Below are 20,758 nucleotides of genomic sequence, written 5' to 3'. Positions count from 1 at the left end.
TACCTTGTAACCCTGAACATTAACTAGGTACTGGTACTCCCTGTATATAGCCATGTTATTACCTCGTACCTCTGCACATTAACTAGGTACTGGTACTCCCTGTATATAGCCATGTTATTACCTCATACCCCTGCACATTAACTAGGTACTGGTACTCCCTGTATATAGCCATGTTATTACCTCGTACCCCTGCACATCGACTAGGTACTGGTACTCCCTGTATATAGCCATGTTATTACCTCATACCCCTGAACATTAACTAGGTACTGGTACTCCCTGTATATAGCCATGTTATTACCTTGTACCCCTGAACATTAACTAGGTACTGGTACTCCCTGTATATAGCCATGTTATTACCTCGTACCTCTGCACATTAACTAGGTACTGGTACTCCCTGTATATAGCCATGTTATTACCTCATACCCCTGCACATTAACTAGGTACTGGTACTCCCTGTATATAGCCATGTTATTACCTCGTACCCCTGCACATCGACTAGGTACTGGTACTCCCTGTATATAGCCATGTTATTACCTCATACCCCTGAACATTAACTAGGTACTGGTACTCCCTGTATATAGCCATGTTATTACCTTGTAACCCTGAACATTAACTAGGTACTGGTACTCCCTGTATATAGCCATGTTATTACCTCGTACCTCTGCACATTAACTAGGTACTGGTACTCCCTGTATATAGCCATGTTATTACCTCGTACCCCTGCACATCGACTAGGTACTGGTACTCCCTGTATATAGCCATGTTATTACCTCGTACCCCTGAACATTAACTAGGTACTGGTTCTCCCTGTATATAGCCATGTTATTACCTCATACCCCTGAACATTAACTAGGTACTGGTACTCCCTGTATATAGCCATGTTATTACCTCATACCCCTGAACATTAACTAGGTACTGGTACTCCCTGTATATAGCCATGTTATTACCTCGTACCCCTGCACATTAACTAGGTACTGGTACTCCCTGTATATAGCCATGTTATTACCTCATACCCCTGAACATTAACTAGGTACTGGTACTCCCTGTATATAGCCATGTTATTACCTCGTACCCCTGCACATTAACTAGGTACTGGTACTCCCTGTATATAGCCATGTTATTGTTATTTGTTATTCAGTGTGTGTTTATTCCTCATGTCACTATTTCTATATATTTTTTTATCTAAGTCTGCCTTGTTGGAAACTGACCCGGAAGTAACCATTTAGTCTACTACGCCTGTTGTTTACCAAGCATGTGACAAATCAAATGTTTACACTGAAAAAAATTATGTTTTATTTAGTAGGTAATCAAAGACCCCTTGATATTACTTGGGTTTATACGTTTTTTTTTTGTTTTTTTTTTGTATTTTTATGTGGCCATTGTACACGGACCCCATTGGCCAACCATCATATCATTCAATGACTTCTCTTTCCTCCATATGCACTATATAAAGCTGGGCATGTCAAAATCCATTTTCCTTTCACCTGTCCTGTGCTTTCAGGTCAATGATATTAAGGACAGGAGGAGACAAGAAAAGAAAGTACGGAGAGAAACACTACTTCAGACGATTGTGATCTCAAATTGATCAACATATGGCCCTTGTACAGTATATACACACACACAGTCCTTCCTGTAAACCTATTAATTAAAAGGCATTATTTGGAGTCAGGTTACTATTTATTACATGTCCCAGAATCTGTCCTTAAGTAGAATGACTTCATGGGACGTTTCATACCCTGGCCGACCTATCGTGTCCCAGAGAAAGGGATGACGATCCTTCCCAGTTTCTGGGAGAGGTATATCTCCCTCCTGGTCTGTCTGTTAAGGCTGGACAGGGCGGCCTGGAGGATCCCCCTCAGAGTCGTAGTGGTAGAGTCCGAACCCCGGGAGCCGCTGCTCACTGGAGGGAGACGGCCTGTGTACCTGTGATGAGGGGTCTGGCCAAGCTTCTGTGAAAATAGTAGGGAGAAATCCATGATCTATTATGTAGCCTAACTACACAGTCCAGTTTAAATCAGGAGTCACCAACCGTCCTCCTGGAGAGCTACTGGATGTGTCAGATTCTGCTCTAGCACTATACAAGCACCTGATTCAGCCAATCCCGGTTCTAAGGCGCAAATGATGAGTTAGAATCACACACACCTGATTGGGATTGACATGAAGGTCTGAAAAGCACATTATTTTAAAAATATTTTTTTTACGATAATTTGCAAGAAAATGTAAATGAGCTATTAACACACTGAGATGCCACATACAGTATTGTCTGCCTGTCAGGGGAAGAAGCAGAAAAATACTGGAATTATTTGTATTTTGGTTGTTATCAGTTTCTAAATATCTCAGAGAAGGCTCAACTTGCCCAACTGCCATAAATGCCATTAATCTGTCTTTCACTCTGGACATTTACATTAATTATGGGTCGTTCAACCAATTAGGTGCATTTTGAGTAGTGTAATTTGTGAAAAAAAAAAATGTTTTATTTCACCAAATTTTGTACTTTCTGCAAGCACAGGAAATTCAACACAGCGGATTTTACACTATGATTTGACTATTAGATGTTCAATGTTTCTTTAGATAAAAATGTTTTAAAAAAGGAATAGTTTCACCCTATTAAAACGAGAGTTCAGTTTCATTTATAACAAGGTTGGAACTAAATATTAGGGACATGTTTGTGTTTTTAAAATTAACATTAAAACACGAATCACATGCAATAAATTATATTTTTCACAAATTACTTTGTCAAAGCAACAAAAAAAGCTAGGGCTTTACAATGAATGTCAAAACTTCAATATAAACGTTGGGGTTAAGTAGGTGAAATAGTAAAAGTCACAAGAGGATGGACATTTTAAATGCTCTAGCAAGTCTTTATTCATATGTAAAACAACATCTGATTTATTGAATTTTCCATCTGGTCTATATTAAATGGTACTTCATTTAATATAGCAGGTGTTTAAAAATGCAATATTTGTGCAAAATGTCTAATAACACTAACAAAGGGACGCAAAGGCATTCAATTCGCGGATATGGAATGACCCATATACTCTCGAAGAATAGAACTTCTAAATACCTCATGAGTTTAATTCAACTGTCCCCATCAGAACCCGACATATAAGCTTGTTTTACTCCAATGTTTGTAAACGATGTAAATCTAAACACACACTATATTACCTCCAGAAATGGTATAATGTTGATATCATAGATGGTCAGTCCTTGCATCCATAGCTCTGTCTATGAATTAGAGAGTGGTTACATTTCTCCAGGCCCGTCCCTCAGCTTTTTTTTTTTTTTTACCAAAACAGACACACGCAGGGGATATTGTTTCAATTATCGATTCCAGTTTAAATGTCAATCCCTACACACACACACGGCGCACTTACCTTTTTGTTGAAAAGCTCAGGGTTAATGTAGTCTGCCTTTGCATCGGCATGGGTGTCAAAGGCCATCTTATTCAGCCAGTCCTGTTGCTCCATCCGCAGAATGGTTGACGACTGCTCCTCTGGTACCTCTTTCGTGTTTCCTGTGCACTGATTGGTCGAGGGGTCCAGGTCAAGTCCTTCGACCGAAGAGATCACAACATATTTGGGTGTGGGTGATGGAAAGGCGTCAACCGCCAAAGGACCAGCAGCAGTTACATTCAATGGTGATACATTCATCTCCTTGTCTAACGTTGATGTCTTCTTCTGATCATGGAGGGCAGAGTTATCAGGTGTAGGGCTGATAAACAGCGGGGCCCCGTCTGCTTTTCTGGCCTGGAGAAGTTTCAGCAGGACTTTGGAAACTACCGTCTCTAGCTCCTTGTAGGTCCCTCTTCTCTCAAGGAAAGCTTTGAATTCCTCATTCAGGTACTGAGCCATGGGGTCGCAGAGACTGACAATGGATGACGGGGCTTGGGAAGAGGAGCCTGAGGTTCTGCTGAACAGAACCGTGTCTTCATCCGGCATCCATTCCTGGTCCTGGTCCAACAGTTTTAGATTTCTGAAGAGGTCACATTCTGATATGAGAGAATAAACTTGACTGTTGTCGGGGTCGGAGCTTCCTGGCTCATCCATCCTCTTCAAACTGTTGTCGGGGTCTGAGCTATCTGGCTCATCCATCCCTTTCAAACTGTTGTCGGGGTCTGAGCTATCTGGCTCATCCATCCTCTTCAAACTGTTGTCGGGGTCTGAGCTATCTGGCTCATCCATCCTCTTCAAACTGTTGTCGGGGTCTGAGCTATCTGGCTCATCCATCCTTTTCAAACTGTTGTCGGGGTCTGAGCTATCTGGCTCATCCATCCTCTTCAAACTGTTGTCGGGGTCTGAGCTATCTGGCTCATCCATCCCTTTCAAACTGTTGTCGGGGTCTGAGCTATCTGGCTCATCCATCCTCTTCAGACTGTTGTCGGGGTCTGAGCTTCCCGGCACATCCATCCTCTTCAGACTGTTGTCGGGGTTGGAGCTTCCCGGCTCATCCATCCTCATCAGACTGTTGTCGGTGTCTGAGCTATCTGGCTCATCCATCCTCTTCAGACTGTTGTCGGGGTCTAAGCTGTCTGGCTCATCCATCCTCTTCAGACTGTTGTCGGGGTCTAAGCTATCTGGCTCATCCATCCTCTTCAGAATCCAGACGTTATAACGGCCTGTAACAGGCCTAATGTTCTTTCAATGTAGACTATGTAGGCCTAGTCATTTTTTTTTTGCAAACAAAAAAGGCTTGGCTTACTACGTGTCCAATCACTTGTTTCAGTGATTGGACAAATGCATAATGGGAACAATAGAATTAAAGAATTAGAATGTTGGCCAATTATGCATCATCCATTATGTCATTGAGAAGAAAATAAGTAATTCACAGAACATAGAAACAAATAAATATTATTAAGATTTCTGAATGTTTTATTTCTGTGATGATCAGTCTTTGTTTTTCCTTTGACTAAAGGGGGGGGGGGGGGGGGGAAGAGAGAAATAAATCCTAAAACACGTCACATAAAAGTACCATTTTGATCCAATAGAGGTCACGTGAATCCATAAAATTAGATTTCGGATTTCAATGCAGCCGTGAGTCAGTCGGACGAGCTGTGTACTTTTTCGATTGAATTCCATGATTTATTATTATTGTGTATGATGTGTATGCTAGAGAGGCAGATTGCAACGCGTTTTTAAATATAGTGTGCTCGCTTGCAATAGTCTTTCTTATTTGATACAATAATTGAACAATTGTAGGCCTGTTTCTTATATGTTCATCCATTTGTAGGTATGCTAGGGCCATAGCTAGGGCCATTGCCTCTATATGATTAGGCTGTGAAAGTGACCATAGTGACGTTTTTTCCCCAGTCTGAGCGGAATGAGTCCAGTTGCCTTCCAGTGCGTTAGTTTGACAACTAGATGTCCAATCGGCAGGCAGTCGGCTAACATCGGGACATGCTTTTATGGATCAATAAGAAGATGCTCAATGGGGCTAAACAAAATGTTTTTTCTAATCCGGATATGCAAATGACCTGATTCGCTGACTCAAATCATATAGGTAGAATTACCACGAAGTAAGGCAATTGGGGACAACAAGAACAAGTAGATTGTGTTCTTGTGAGTGTTTTAAATTAGTAATTATCTACAACGTTCAGGAGATGATCACGTTTGGCGGCTACAATATTCCTATAAATTCTGTACGTAGATTTTTTTTTTAAGTAAACACCGCAAACTCATGTCGGGAAAAGAAAAAAGGTGAAACTAATCTACGCCCGTTTCTGATAAAAACCTTAGGGCATCTAGCCTCGGGGGATGCCTTGCTTGATCACACCCTCCTTCCTTGCTCCTGGACTGCCTTGCCTCTTCCACCAATCCATTTGTTTCTTATGGACGGAAAAGAGCAGAAGCTATGAGCTGTCCGATCAGGTCCATTGTTTACCGAGTCCACTGTTGAGTTGTCGCAAAACCGGTGAATTGAACATCGATACATTGTTGCGGCGCAGCTCAGTGTTGCGCGGCGGAAACAAAATAGCTCTGTAGTTTGAATCGCTCTGTCTGTCTGTCTGTCTGTCTGCTGTGCTGTGTCCCCTTTTCCACCAGCGTCCAGCGATAATGCCTCAACCCAAAGTCAAGTTGACAGGAGATGACAGGAGATGACAAGTGACAGGAGATGATTTTGGGTACTGTCCGAAGAGGAATCAGGGGGGATAGTGGATTGTTTCCCAAGCCGGGGGCATATCTAATGTGTCCCTTTTGGTTAACGCCTCATTAGCGAAATAAGCGATGGAGCTGGTCAAAATTAGATGTAGTAAAGTAGTCTACATGGTTTACTTTCATAGCTCATTTGTGACGTTTAATAGACTACAGATAAATTACATTAAGAGTGTGTTCGTAAATTCAATCTGGAATGTCACAGTGCGCTATGGTCGTTCGTATATTCAGTGTTGTCAGATTGTCCATTCATAAAATTCAGAGTTTCGCTCTGAGCGTTCAGAGCCACACTGGACGCTCTGGCCGAGGAGTAGGGTTGATCCGTGTTCTGACATCACAACGGCAGTCAAGCACCCAAACTAACTGGCCAACGTTGGCTACTTCCAGACACCAATGAGAGAACCCCTCACTCTGACCATTTACTCACCAGAGCTGGTTAAGCTGTTTTATAATCCAGAGTTTTGGTGACTGTTTACTGACACCTGCCACAGTCAAGGGGTGTTGAGCGTTAGTATACTAAATGTCTACTGAATACCATTTTTTAAAACAATACATTCACAACATATTTCACAACACATTAAGTGTGTGCTCGCAGGCCACTACTCTACTACCACATATCTACAATACAAAATCCACATGTACGTGTGTATAGTGCGTATGTTATCATGTGTGTGTATACATGTGTCTGTTCCTATGTTTGTGTTGCTTCACAGTCCCCGCTGTTCCACAAGGTGTATTTTTTTTGTCTTTGTGGGGTATGTATGGGTGTCCGAGCTGTGTGCCAGTAGTTCAAACAGACAGCTTGGTGCATTCAACATGTCAATACCTCTCACATATAGTAGTGATGAAGTCAATCTCTCCTCCACTTTGGGCTGCCCTGTTCTGAGCCAATTGCAATTTTCCTAAGTCCCTCTTTGTGGCACCTGACCACACGACTGAACGGTAGTCCAGGTGTGACAAAACTAGGGCCTGTAGGACCTGCCTTGTTGATAGTGTTGTTAAGTAGGTAGAAACTAGGGCCTGTAGGACCTGCCTTGTTGATAGGGCTGTTAAGAAGGTAGAAACTAGGGCCTGTAGGACCTGCCTTGTTGATAGTGTTGTTAAGAAGGTAGAAACTAGGGCCTGTAAGGACCTGCCTTGTTGATAGTGTTGTTAAGAAGGTAGAAACTAGGGCCTGTAGGACCTGCCTTGTTGGTAGTGTTGTTAAGAAGGTAGAAACTAGGGCCTGTAGGACCTGCCTTGTTGATAGTGTTGTTAAGAAGGTAGAAACTAGGGCCTGTAGGACCTGCCTTGTTGATAGTGTTGTTAAGAAGGTAGAAACTAGGGCCTGTAGGACCTGCCTTGTTGATAGTGTTGTTAAGAAGGTAGAAACTAGGGCCTGTAGAACCTGCCTTGTTGATAGTGTTGTTAAGAAGGTAGAAACTAGGGCCTGTAGGACCTGCCTTGTTGATAGTGCTGTTAAGAAGGTAGAAACTAGGGCCTGTAGGACCTGCCTTGTTGATAGTGTTGTTAAGAAGGTAGAAACTAGGGCCTGTAGGACCTGCCTTGTTGATAGTGTTGTTAAGAAGGTAGAAACTAGGGCCTGTAGGACCTGCCTTGTTGATAGTGTTGCTAAGAAGGTAGAAACTAGGGCCTGTAGGACCTGCCTTGTTGATAGGGCTGTTAAGAAGGTAGAAACTAGGGCCTGTAGGACCTGCCTTGTTGATAGGGCTGTTAAGAAGGTAGAAACTAGGACCTGTAGGACCTGCCTTGTTGATAGGGCTGTTAAGAAGGTAGAAACTAGGGCCTGTAGGACCTGCCTTGTTGATAGGGCTGTTAAGAAGGTAGAAACTAGGGCCTGTAAGACCTGCCATGTTGATAGGGCTGTTAAGAAGGTAGAAACTAGGGCCTGTAGGACCTGCCATGTTGATAGGGCTGTTAAGAAGGTAGAAACTAGGGCCTGTAGGACCTGCCTTGTTGATAGGGCTGTTAAGAAGGTAGAAACTAGGACCTGTAGGACCTGCCTTGTTGATAGGGCTGTTAAGAAGGTAGAAACTAGGACCTGTAGGACCTGCCTTGTTGGTAGTGTTGTTAAGAAGGTAGAAACTAGGGCCTGTAGAACCTGCCTTGTTGGTAGTGTTGTTAAGAAGGTAGAAACTAGGGCCTGTAGGACCTGCCTTGTTGATAATGTTGTTAAGAAGGTAGAAACTAGGGCCTGTAGGACCTGCCTTGTTGATAATGTTGTTAAGAAGGTAGAAACTAGGGCCTGTAGGACCTTCCTTGTTGGTAGTGTTGTTAAGAAGGTAGAAACTAGGGCCTGTAGAACCTGCCTTGTTGATAGGGCTGTTAAGAAGGTAGAAACTAGGACCTGTAGGACCTGCCTTGTTGATAGGGCTGTTAAGAAGGTAGAAACTAGGACCTGTAGGACCTGCCTTGTTGATAGGGCTGTTAAGACAGAGCAGCACTTTATTATGGACAGACTTCACCCCCTGAGTGAGAGTGAGATGTCGTGAGTGAGAGTGAGATGTTGTCAGTGAGAGTGAGATGTCGTCAGTGAGAGTGAGATGTTATCAGTGAGATGTTATCAGTGAGAAGTTGTTAGTGAGATGTCATCAGTGAGAGTGAGATGTTGTTAGTGAGATGTCATCAGTGAGATATCTTCAGTGAGATGTCATCAGTGAGATGTTGTCAGTGAGAGTGAGATGTCATCAGTGAGATGTCATCAATGAGATGTCATCAGTGAGATGTCGTCAGTGAGATGTCATCAGTGAGATATCTTCAGTGAGATGTCGTTAGTGAGATGTTATCAGTGAGATGTCATCAGTGAGATATCTTCAGTGAGATGTCGTTAGTGAGATATCTTCAGTGAGAAGTCATCAGTAAGATGTCATCAGTGAGATGTCGTCAGTGAGATGTCGTCAGTGAGATGTCGTCAGTGAGATGTCATCAGTGAGATGTCATCAATGAGAGGTTTACAGTCCTTGTCCAAGAACACCAAGGTAACCTGTCTAAATGACTACCCGCCCTGTAACACTCACATCTGTAGCCATGAAATCCTTTAAAAGGCTGGTCATGGCTCACATCAACACCATCCTCCCAGAAACCCTGGACCCAATCCAATTTGCATGCCACTCCATCAGATCCAAAGATGATGCAATCTCTATTGCACTCCACACTGCCCTTTCTTATTTGGACAAAATTAACATCTATGTGAGAATGCTGTTCATTGACTACAGCTCAGCGTTCAACACCATAGTGCCCTTAAAGCTCATCACTAAGCTAAGGACCCTGGGACTGAACACCTCCCTCTGCAACTGGATCCTGGACTTCCTGACAGGCTGCCCACAGTTGGTAAGGGTAGGTAACAACACAGAGAGACCTGGCAGTGTGGTGCCAGGACAATAACCACCCCCTCAACATCAGTAAGACAAAGGAGCTGATTGTGGACTACAGGAAAAGGAGGGCTGAGCACGCCCCCATCCACATCGACGGGGCTGCAGTGGAACAGGTCGAGAGCTTCAAGTTCCTCGGTGTCCACATCACTAAGGGATTATCAATGGTCCACACACACCAACACAATTGTGAAGAGGGCACAACAACACCTCTCCCCCTTTAGGAGACTGAAAAGATTCGGCTTGGGTTCCAGATCCTCAAAAAGTTCTACAGCTGAACCATTGAGAGCATCTTGACTGTCTGCATCACCTGTTTGGTTTGGCAACTGCTTGGCATCTGACCGTAAGGCGCTGCAGAGGATTGTGGGTACGGCTCAGTCTACTTGCACATTAATCTTCTGCACATCTACCATTCCAGTGTTTAATTGCTATATTTTAATTACTTCGCCACCATGGCCTTATCTTATCTTTCCTCATTTGCACTCACTGTATATAGACTTTTCTTTTTATAAATTGTATTATTGACTGTATGTTTGTTTATTCCATGTGTAACTCTGTGTTGTTTGCTGTCGAACTGCTTTGCTTTATCTTGGCCAGGTCGCAGTTGTAAATGAGAACTTGTTCTCAACTTGCCCACCTGGTTAAATAAAGGTTAAATAAAATACCATTTAAAAAACATCACTGGTGCCCAGCTCACTGCCATCTATCACCTCTATACCAGGCCGTGTCAGAGGAAGGGCCTAAAAATGGGCAAATATTCCAGCCACCCAATTCATAGTCCTGTTCTCTCTGCGACTGCACTGCAAGCCGTACCCATGCACCAAGTCTGGAACCAACAGGAACCTGAACAGCTTCTGCCCCCCAAGCCATAACACTACTAAACATACTGAACAAAAATATAAACACAACATGCAACAATTTCAATGATTTGACTGAATTACAGTTCATATAAAGAACTCAGTATTTTTGTAATAAATTCATTAGGTCCTAATCTATGGCTTTCAGATGATTGGTCAGGGGCGCAGCCATGGGTGGACCTGGGAGGGTATAGGCCCACCCATTTGGGAGCCAGGCCCCACCCACTGAGTATTTCCCCACAAAAGGACTTTATTACAGACATAAATACTCCTCAGTTTCACCAGCTGTTCAAGGTGGCTGGTCTCAGACGATACCGCCGGTGAAGAGGTCCCTGGGCTGGCATGGTTAGACGTGGTCTGCGGTTGTGAGGCCGTTTGGACGTACTAAATTCTCTAAAACAACGTTGGAGGCGGCTTATAGTAGAGAAATGAACATGAAATTCTCCGGCAACAGTTCTGGTGGATATTTCTGCAGTCAGCATGCCAATTGCGCGCTCCCTCAAAACTTGAGACATCTGTGGCATTGTGTGTGAAAAAACAGCACATTTTAGAGTGGCACAAGGTTGACCTGTGTAATGGTCATGCTGTTTAATCAGCTTCTTGATATGCCACACCTGTCAGGTGGATGGATTATCTTGGCAAAGGACAAATACTCACTAACAGTGAGACATTTTAAGAAATTTGTGCACAAAAGTTGAGAGAAATAATCTATTTGTGCATATGGAAAATTGTCTGGGATCTTTAATTTCAGCTCATGAAACATAGGACCAACACGGTACAAACTGCATTTATATTTTGGTTCAGTATAGTCAGTCAGGGTAGCTATTGGTTAACTATTTAACATTCTGCATTGGCACTTTATCTGTACTTATCTACCTCAATTACCTCGTACACCTGCACATCAACACAGTACTGGTACCCTGTGTATATAGCGAAGTTATTGTTAATCATTGTGTTTTAACTCTTTTTGCCATTTTACACTAAATGAAATAAAATGTGACTCGAGTATGGTGCCCTCTAGTGGCAGGTTGTCTCACTAGATGCCAAATTAAAAAGCCTGAACACTATCCCACCCAGTTCGCCTTGCCAGGCCACTGACATGAATGTAGGCTATAACTTTCAGCTATGTCCATTATTTCCTGATTTGAAATACAGACCAGACTATTATGGAAATGTGTCTTTCTGTGGTGTCACTCTGACCACAAACTTTGTCCCGCCTTCACGTCTTCTAGAAGGAACTACTGAATCTCTCTACACATTCACTTACCTATTGTTGAATCTAGCCTTTTCCCTTCATGTCGTCGACAGTATATCTTGCCCAGGGACTGCAGTTGAAAATTATTTAAAAACACTCACTTTTTTTTAAACAAAATGTTGCACTGCCCCTCCAAAACTAACATTTTAAAAAGTGTTCCCATTCCAAACACATTTATTCACCCAGCCACAGGGACAAGCTCCCAGCAGCCAGACACCCAGCCACAGGGACAAGCTCCCAGCAGCCAGACACCCAGCCACAGGGACAAGCTCCCAGCAGCCAGACACCCAGCCACAGGGACAAGCTCCCAGCAGCCAGACACCCAGCCACATGGACAAGGGACAAGCTCCCAGCAGCCAGACACCCAGCCACAGGGACAAGTTCACAGCAGTCATTCACCCAGCCACAGTGACAAGTTCACAGCAGTCATTCACCCAGCCACAGGGACAAGCTCCCAGCAGCCAGACACCCAGCCACAGGGACAAGTTCACAGCAGCCAGACACCCAGCCACAAGCTCCCAGCAGCCAGACACCCAGCCACAAGCTCCCAGCAGCCAGACACAAGCTCCCAGCAGCCAGACAGCCAGCCACAAGCTCCCAGCAGCCAGACACCCAGCCACAAGCTCCCAGCAGTCATTCACCCAACCACAGGGACAAGTTCACAGCAGCCAGACAATGGGACCAAATGGTTAGCCATCTTTATTATGAAACATTGGACTGAATCACACAGCTGTTACACCCTACTGGCAGACAGACAGCTCAGTGTAAGGTACCTGTTACATAGGACCACTGTCACTGTGAGGTAAATCAGTCTGTGTCAAAAAATGGCACCCTATTTCCTGTATAGCACACTACTTTAGACCAGAGCCCTATTCCCTATATAGCGCCCTATATAGCGCACTACTACAGACCAGCGCCCTATATAGGGCACTACTATAGACCAGAGCCCTATTCCCTATATAGCGCACTACTATAGACCAGAGCCCTATTCCCTATATAGTGCACTACAATAGATCAGCGCCCTATATAGCGCCCTATTCCCTATATAGCACACTACTATAGACCAGAGCCCTATTCCCTATATAGCGCACTGCGTATGAACACAGCACATAAGTGCCCTACAATTTGGCCAGAACCCTAAAGGGAATAGGGTGCCATTTTGGACTCAACTTCAGTCCCCCGGTGTTGCCCCAATCAGGTCTGACCCTTCACTAAGACCTGGGGGGGCTGTTCTGTTCCAGTGGCTATATCAGCCACTGAGATATACATATATACGTGTGAGTTAGTCTCTCCGTGATGACAAATAAGATTTGGTTCACGGTGACAAGATTATATTTATGTAGAGAGGAAGGAGGTGGGGGTTCCGATTTTGAAATGTGTATGTGACGTTTGACAATACGGGTGGGAGTGATGATGATGAGCGGACTGGATAACAGACTTACAGCCATATGTGAGGAGTCAGAACTATCATTTTAACTTCCACACTTTGTCTTGAGCAGACTGCAGTGGGTGGGGTACACAGCCGACCTTACAAAACACAGAGGGAGATAACCAAAAGTATTTCAGAAGGAAGTCTCAGAATGCAAATGGAGAAAATATGTCCAATGCAAAGAGGGGCATCCTCGTAAACAGAAAATAATGGAAACTGAAGTACATTGAGTATTCTTCCGTTTTCCAATCCTAAAAAAAAAAGGCATTTTGGACCAGTGGGGAGAAAAACAGACAATTATCACCAGTCAATTACACTTGTAACCGATGACAATATTGGCTTATTGAATGGGTTGCCATTTTGTTTCTGTCTGCTCAGTGGACTGGCTTCAAACTGAGGGGGATAGACAACGGCTTGTTCCACAGAACACAGTGCAACTACAGAAGCAGAGAAGTCCGAAGGGAAAAACATTTCAGCACACACTTCCAGGGCCTAGCTAACATTTCAGCACACACTTCCAGGGCCTAGCTAACATTTCAGCACACACTTCCAGGGCCTAGCTAACGTTTCATTTTGGGGTGTGACAAAACCAAGGTGAGACAAGAGAACAGGAAACAGAAAATAAGAAAAGCAGAACCACAACTTTTCATTCTCTGCCAGAAAAATCTCCTTCCACAAATTAGTGCTACCACAAGAGGCATATGATACTCAAGCTGTGATTTCTTGTTTTTCCTCTTTTTAAACAAACAGCTAAACTAAAACATTGGATTTTTTTTTTTTGTAATCATTTCCTTCTACCCCCCCCCCCCTCATTCGTTCACCATCTCTAACATGGAAGTGATCTAACCTATTTTTTTTTTTTCATTTTAATTTAAGAAAATAGTAGAAAGTTAGCAACGGCCTCGAACTATCACCAGGAGGAGGAGAAACCTGTCTGATCCAGGGTCCTGTGTAAAGGGTAGGCTGTGTCGGCAGCCATGCGCTGAGGTGAGGCTGCTAGGATGACATGTGGATGTGTGGGGAGATGGGGAGGAGAGAGAGAGAGAAGGGAGAGAGAGAGACAGAGAGGGAGGAGAGAGAGGGGGAAGGTACAGAGAGAAGGAAGGAGAAGACATACATTTGGTTGTGGGGGTGAGGAAGAGAGAGAGGGGGGGGGGGAAGGGAGAGAGAGGGGGCTACACACTGGTCAAGTAATCAGTCCATTGGTCTCCTTTCTCCATGTTTCTTTGTAAACTCTTCCGCGTTCTTAAAGAATTTTTTCCGGTCCTTTGAGTATTCTTCTGCTAAGTCTGCCCTCAGAGGGTGCTCTGGCTGGGGGTCGTTCACCAACGCAATCAGGGACTGAATTACTGCAGAATAGACAGGGAAAACAAACGCATTAGTACAAAATCAATTGCTACATTGAGAACATGAAATGACTAGTGAAAGTGTTTCTTTTCCTGTCATCTGCTCCAGTGGTTAGAGTGGGAGGCAGGTAGCCTAGTGGTTAGAGGGGGGAGGCCGGTAGCCTAGTGGTTAGAGGGGGGAGGCAGGTAGCCCAGTGGTTAGAGGGGGAATTTGAAAATAAGAATATGTTCTTAACTGACTTGCCAAGTTAAATAAAGGTAAAATAATAATAACATAAGCATTGCAGGCATCATTTACATTCTAGGCAAATGAGAGGTGTTTAAGTCCTGACTTGACATGCATGTGCAAGTCAACTTTCAGGAAAATTCAGCACTGTTATATGTGTGTAAAAGTTCAAGCTAATGTTCCAGCTCTCCCACCAGAGGGCTGAGCGCGCTCCCACCAGAGTGACTATGGGGAGACTGAGGCTCACCCACCTTGGTCCGTTTTGGTGGCTGGCTTCCAGTTCTCTGCGCTGATGACAGGCAGACACACCTGTCCCTTCTCGTCGATGTTGGGGTGGTAGATCTTCGTCTTGAACGTGATCTTGGGGGGCTTGAAGGGGTACTCGGCGGGGAAGATTAATTCAATCCTGAAAGCTCCCTTGTCATAAGGTGCGTTGTCCTGGAGGAGTAACGTGTAGAAAATAAACCATGGTTAGTTAGTGTGACAATGACCATATCCAAGGAGCAACCTGTATAACTGTGTAATGACATTCCATACATGTAATAGGTCCGTAACCACAACAGGGCTTCTGTGAACTTTAGCCTTCACGGGAGAATTGTGATTCCATGAATTGACGATGATATGGAATAAAAAACCACTTACAGGGACAATGAGACCTTGCCAGGTCAGTATGTTGGATTCATCCACTTGAATGTTTCGGAAGTTTTTCATTCCAGACTTGCGAATCTCTTCAAGTTCCTAAAAAGAGAGAGACATACAACATTATGGCCTGTTAAGCGGCCCCCTCCAATGAGGAGAAGGAACATAGGTGTAATGTATAATCCTACTCTTAGGAAAAGGGTTAGGAGAACTTCCAATAAACTGTGGCTCCACATTCAAGACAATAAGTCAAATGTCATTCAAGTCATTATGCCTGTGAGGCATCAATGTCTGTGAATGACAGCAAATATGGCATTGACATGTCTTGTTGACGTAAACAAACCTAAAAAAAGCTTACTAATTCAGGTTTTGTTTGGTCCACACAATTCAGTTTACCGAGTGTTTATTATTAGTTAGGTCTAGAAAAACGTTTCGGTTTCGTTTACTGCAGCAAACCTTCACGATGACCTCCATGAGATAACTGCACCATGAGTTAATTTTCTACAAGAGCCATATCTGGCTGACTATCTAGTAGCGTAGGTCTATAGACCTACAGAAAATGGCTATCCAACGTTACTGTTAGTGACAACAACAACAACTATCAATTACAACACTTGACTAAATGTACTCCCACAACCATACGTGCGGTGATTGTTAATTTACTAGCTAACCACTTGCGGTTTCGTTTCTAAAAAAGAAAAGCACTCAGGATTGATAAAGTCGTTAACTACTAACATTAGCCGACTAGCGAGATAACTAACTGAGGTTACAGCAGTTAACGTGACTGTAGCTACAAGTCGCACTGATAATAAACCGGGCTGACTTGAAAACGTTACGGTAAAACAGTTGTGCGACTTGCTATTCCTCTAAACATTTTGGGACAATGAGATTTGTGTTTGTGACTCAGGTCACATTGTAAAGTGAAACGCCCTTTCTTGGTTTAGCTAGGTGGCTAAAGTATTTTTCCCCTTCTGTACCCCGGAGATTGGTGTCAGTTCTAACTATTAGCGAGCAACATTACATACTGCGTTTCCCTGCTGTGATCCTCAATTTTGGCTTTAAAAAAATATATATGCCGGTGTTTCCAAACCAGGAGTGTATTAATTACGCCGATTCTGTGGCAAACCGTTCCGTCTGGCGGTGTGTTACAAAACGTTTTTGCAACTGAAACGATTCGCTCCAAATGTTTTTGCAACGAAAAAAAACAACGAGTTTCTATTGGATAGACTGAGGTAGTTCCCGCCCCGTTCCGTTCGCTATGTTTGGTTCTCAAACTGTTTCCGATGTAAAGAGGTAAATTAATACACCCTATAGTTTGAGCTGGCTAACCTAACTAGCTAACGAAAGCTATCTAGTCACAACGAAACAAGAGTGACTTCTCGCTTTTAGCGTGACATTATTTCAACGCACAACGTTACGGGACAAATACACATCGTGACGACATCGTGGCAGCGTTGGGTTGAATAATGACTAAGCCCTTAGATAAACCATTCGGCTTAAATGTTGATAGAAAAATGAAAATAGTGCGATCATGAGATTTACCTTGTGCAGTCTCCTGCTCGCCGCCATCTTGAATCTACTGTGAGTACCCAGAATACACTGCGGAGACAGGGCGGCTTGCTATCGCAGTTCCAAAAAACCGACACGCTGGACGCGTTCGAGCGGGTCATTTTTGTCAAGTCGGCGACCATGGTTGGTCACCGCCTATTCAAAGGCTGTTGCATTATGCCAATATAAATTGTCCGACTTGCGCTTACATGAACTTTACAACAGCCATGTGATCAAAGGACATGAAGTTTATACTGCAGTCGACATGCTCCTCAGCCGTTGCAATTTGCAGCAATCGCCTACATTGTGGGAAGCATTTGTCAATCAATCGTTAGTGTTATTGTTTGACAAACGCGACCAAATACATGACTGGGACAGGAAGAAACGATATTCATGATTAAATTGGATATGCACAAATTAATGTGACATTTCAGGCTGTTGCTGCCCAATTGATAGCAATATACACACCTATATTTAAGTGTGTTATTTTGGGGATTGGAGACATGCTTATTTCGGCAATACAAAAAACTACGTTTCTAAACAATGGCAACACTCCCATGTTGCACCGAGCCTTACTGTTGGAAAACCACATCAGTATCTGACTTTTTCCTGTAGCAGGTGCACCTCCAGTTTGCATTTGGTTTCTTCAACCTTACCAAACACGCCCACTCCTTTCACTCCGCTTTGATACAACGTGATTTTCAAAGCAGGTTAAGAAAGCATTTTCGCTAACCTTAGCCTCAGTCGCCTAACCTGCTGCGTAAATCCTCCTATTCTGCTACAAAATACACTTCGGTATCGAAGTGGCGTAAAAATAGTGTTACCAGTTTCAAAAAGGCAATGGGCCGCCTTCCAAAGTGTGTTTCATTATGGGGATAAAAATGGACAGACTTGCGTCTACCTGAACTTTACAAAAAAACGTGATCAAATGTCACTAAATTTTGACTGCAGTCAGAGGAAGAGGCGAAACTGCCCAGAATCTATCTTTTCCAGAGGTCGCGTTTTTTTTTATTTTGCACACAAAGCGAGTAGTTTCTTGAATGGAGGTCCATGAGAGTGTCGTATTTGGTATGGCTTGTTTAATCGAATAGAAGTTTCGTTATGCTTGTTACGAGTGTAACATAACGTAGCAGGCGTAAAATAAACGCCTGAAACTAGATTCCCTAAATGTTTTTAATATATATTTTTTCATTTCACATTTATTTAACCAGGTAGGCCAGTTGAGAACAAGTTCTCATTTACAACTGCGACCTGGCCAAGATAAAGCAAAGCAGTTCGACACATACAACAACACAGAGTTACACATGGAATAAACAAACAACAACACAGAGTTACACATGGGATAAACAAACATACATTCAATAACACAATAGAAAGTGTGTGCAAATGAGGCAAGACTAGGGAGTTAAGGCAATAAATGTGTACATGTGTTTGTTGAAAAAAGTGGCGAAGTAATTACAATTTAGCAATTAAACACTGGAGTGATAGATGTGCCTAAAATGACTGTACTGTTCTTGAAGAGAAGAAAAATAACAGGCCTCTTTCTGCACTGTTCAACCAATCCAGTAAATGTAGAGGAGTTTAAGATTAGGGTTGAATGCGGGAACCGAGATTTACCGCTCAAAACCCCTCCCTTTTCCCGTGATAAATGTCTGGGAGAAACCAGTAAATTATAATAAATCATTTATATGAACCGCATGGTATGAAATGGAACTGTTAAATTATATGCACTGTCTAAATATGTCTTCTCTACGGCCTCTGCATGATGAATCATCAACGCTCATGGTGGGGACAGACAGCCCATCTCAGTATGGAGCGCAGTCAACAATTAATTTATTTACCCAATAGAGCATATAGCTCGAATCAAAATGTATTGGTCACATACACATGGTCAGCAGATGTTATTGCGAGTGTCGCTAAATGCTTATGCTTCTAGATCCGACAGTGCAGCAGTATCTAACACAACAAAAACCTAATATCTAACAAATTCCACAACAAAACCTAATACATACAATCTATTAAAGGAATGGGATGAGAATATATAAATATAACATATATGGATGAGCAGTGACAGAGCGGCCAAGATGCAATAGATAGTAAAGAATAGATAGAAGGATACAGTATACAGTATATACATATGAGATGAGTAATGTGAGATATGTAAACATTCTTAAAGTGGCATTATTAAAGTGACTATTGTTCCATTTATTAAGTGGCCAATGATATCAAGTCTGTAGGTAGGCAGCAGCCTCTCTGTGTTAGTGATGGCTGTTTAACAGTCTGATGGCCTTGAGATAGAAGCTGTTTTTCAGTCTCTCGGTCCCAGCTTTGATGCACCTGTACTGATCTCGCCTTCTGGAAGGAAGCGGGGTGAACAAGTAGCGGCTCGGGTGGTTGTTGTCCTTGATGATCTTTTTGGCCTTCCTGTGACATCGGGTGGTGTAGGTGTCCTGGAGGGCAGGTGGTTTGCCTCCGGTGATGCTTTGTGCAGACAGCACCACCCTCTGGAGAGCCCTGCGGTTGTGGGCGGTGTAGTTGGCTACCAGGCGGTGACACAGCCCGACAGGATGCTCTCAATTGTGCACCTGTAAAAGTTAGCTAGGGTTTTCAGTGACAAACCACATTTTTTCAGCCTCCTGAGATTGAAGAGGCGCTGTTGCGCCTTCTTCACCACACTGTCTGTGTGCATGGACCATTTCAGTTTGTCGGTGATATGTACACCGGAGGAATTTAAAACTTTCCACCTTCTCCACTCATCATTCCTGAAGTCTAGCTACATCTATGGGATTTTATGTTTTTCTGTCGTAATGTGCAGTAGCCTATATCTTATGTATTGGATAACAGCACAATCATTTGGTCTTTTCGGGGGTTGGGCTCATAAAATGTATTTAATATATGTCCAATCAGGGTCAGGTAGCACCAGGCTTGCATTTTCCATCAAAGCCCTAATCAAATCCAGACATAGGCCTATTTATATACTTTATAACGCTTTTGAATGACACTTCCGATTTTGGCGGGAAATACGGGTTACCGGTATTAGACAGTTGTGGCTGCTTTGCGTGATGTATTGTTGTCTCTACCTTCTTTTCCTTTGTGCTGTTGTCTGTGCCCAACAATGTTTGTACCATGTTGTGTTGCTACCATGCTGTGTTGTTATGTGTTGCTGCTTTGCTATGTTGTTGTCTCTCTTTGTGTAGTGTTGTCCCTCTTGTCGTGATATGTGTTTTGTCCTATATTTATATATATATATATTTTTATCCCAGCCCCTGTCCCACAGGAAGCCTTTTGTCTTTTGGTAGGCTGTCATTTGTTCTTAACTGACTTGCCTAGTTAAATAAAAATAAATAAACAAACAACCGGGAGAAAAGAGATTCATTCTAGGGATGGAACATTTGTAAAATACCGGGAAAATATTCAAATTTAGTTAAAATGGGAGTGTCGCCTTGTTAACGCGGAGAGGAAGAGGCGAAGCGAGAGGTTTCACTCTCGCCAAAATCTGTCCAAAATAAACCCAATGCGTTTCCATGGGTTTATTTTGGATCTAAACTTGTTGCCTGCCTTCCCACCTTTGGGACAATGACTCCCATTGTTAAAGTGGAAACATGAGCATCTCGTCATTATATACAGATCTTGTATATAATCCAGAAGCAGAAATTGCGTGACAGGCTCGCTTTCCATTTCCCCTGAAAACGAGAACATCCGATTTGATAGAGACTATTATGAGTGTACTGGTAGGACACGTGACATCCCGGAAACTTTGAGAAAAAAAGACATATGTGCTGTATAGGAGTTGTGCCTGCTGTTCGCACGCGTATCGACCCTCTCGTTGGCTAGAATGGTCCCAGCTGATCTCACCTCCTCCCGCTTGCCTTCCATCTTCGAGGTAGTTCCATTGTTAGAGAGGTCACATGTCTATCCTGTCACTGGGCTTGTTTGAG

The 20,758-nt window shown here is 43.2% G+C and overlaps 2 protein-coding genes across 3 annotated transcripts; both read right to left on the bottom strand.

Annotated features, from left to right (window-relative positions):
- Nucleotides 1-1,671: 1,671 nt before the first annotated feature.
- LOC149979889 (uncharacterized) lies at nucleotides 1,672-6,056 on the bottom strand. The gene is made up of 2 exons (XM_090191224.1): nucleotides 3,375-6,056; nucleotides 1,672-1,949 (listed from the first exon to the last, which is right to left on the bottom strand). Exons 1-2 carry the CDS (start codon nucleotides 4,584-4,586, stop codon nucleotides 1,746-1,748), a joined length of 1,416 nt encoding a protein of 471 aa, XP_090047350.1. The 5' UTR covers nucleotides 4,587-6,056; the 3' UTR covers nucleotides 1,672-1,745.
- Nucleotides 6,057-12,313: 6,257 nt separating this feature from the next.
- LOC110536452 (ubiquitin-conjugating enzyme E2 L3) lies at nucleotides 12,314-17,142 on the bottom strand. Of its 2 annotated transcripts, none has more exons than XM_021622220.3 (4): nucleotides 16,815-17,142; nucleotides 15,276-15,371; nucleotides 14,885-15,071; nucleotides 12,314-14,410 (listed from the first exon to the last, which is right to left on the bottom strand). In XM_021622220.3, exons 1-4 carry the CDS (start codon nucleotides 16,839-16,841, stop codon nucleotides 14,256-14,258), a joined length of 465 nt encoding a protein of 154 aa, XP_021477895.1. In that variant the 5' UTR covers nucleotides 16,842-17,142; the 3' UTR covers nucleotides 12,314-14,255. The 2 variants fall into 2 exon arrangements, with proteins under 2 accessions (XP_021477895.1, XP_021477896.1); XM_021622221.3 differs by lacking the exon at nucleotides 16,815-17,142 and adding an exon at nucleotides 16,298-16,664.
- Between the last annotated feature and the right edge of the window lie 3,616 nt (nucleotides 17,143-20,758).

Source organism: Oncorhynchus mykiss, chromosome 11, assembly GCF_057628025.1.
Source record: "Oncorhynchus mykiss isolate SJ-2025 chromosome 11, ASM5762802v1, whole genome shotgun sequence".
In the NCBI taxonomy this organism is placed as follows: Eukaryota; Metazoa; Chordata; class Actinopteri; order Salmoniformes; family Salmonidae; genus Oncorhynchus; species Oncorhynchus mykiss.
The sequence above is the reverse complement of the archived record's forward strand: the minus strand, read 5'-3'. Positions and strand labels throughout refer to the sequence as shown.

Bases quoted from the DNA above. Each gene is read 5' to 3' on its own strand.
- LOC149979889 (XM_090191224.1), bottom strand. From the start codon at position 4,586: ATGGATGAGCCAGATAGCTTAGACCCCGACAACAGTCTGAAGAGGATG. The intron at 1,950-3,374 runs GTAAGTGCGCCG...CTATTTTCACAG, and splicing joins CTGAGCTTTTCAACAAAAAG to AAGCTTGGCCAGACCCCTCA.
- LOC110536452 (XM_021622220.3), bottom strand. From the start codon at position 16,841: ATGGCGGCGAGCAGGAGACTGCACAAG. The intron at 15,372-16,814 runs GTAAATCTCATG...CTCTCTTTTTAG, and splicing joins CGAGCAGGAGACTGCACAAG to GAACTTGAAGAGATTCGCAA. The intron at 15,072-15,275 runs GTAAGTGGTTTT...TTACTCCTCCAG, and splicing joins GGCAAGGTCTCATTGTCCCT to GACAACGCACCTTATGACAA.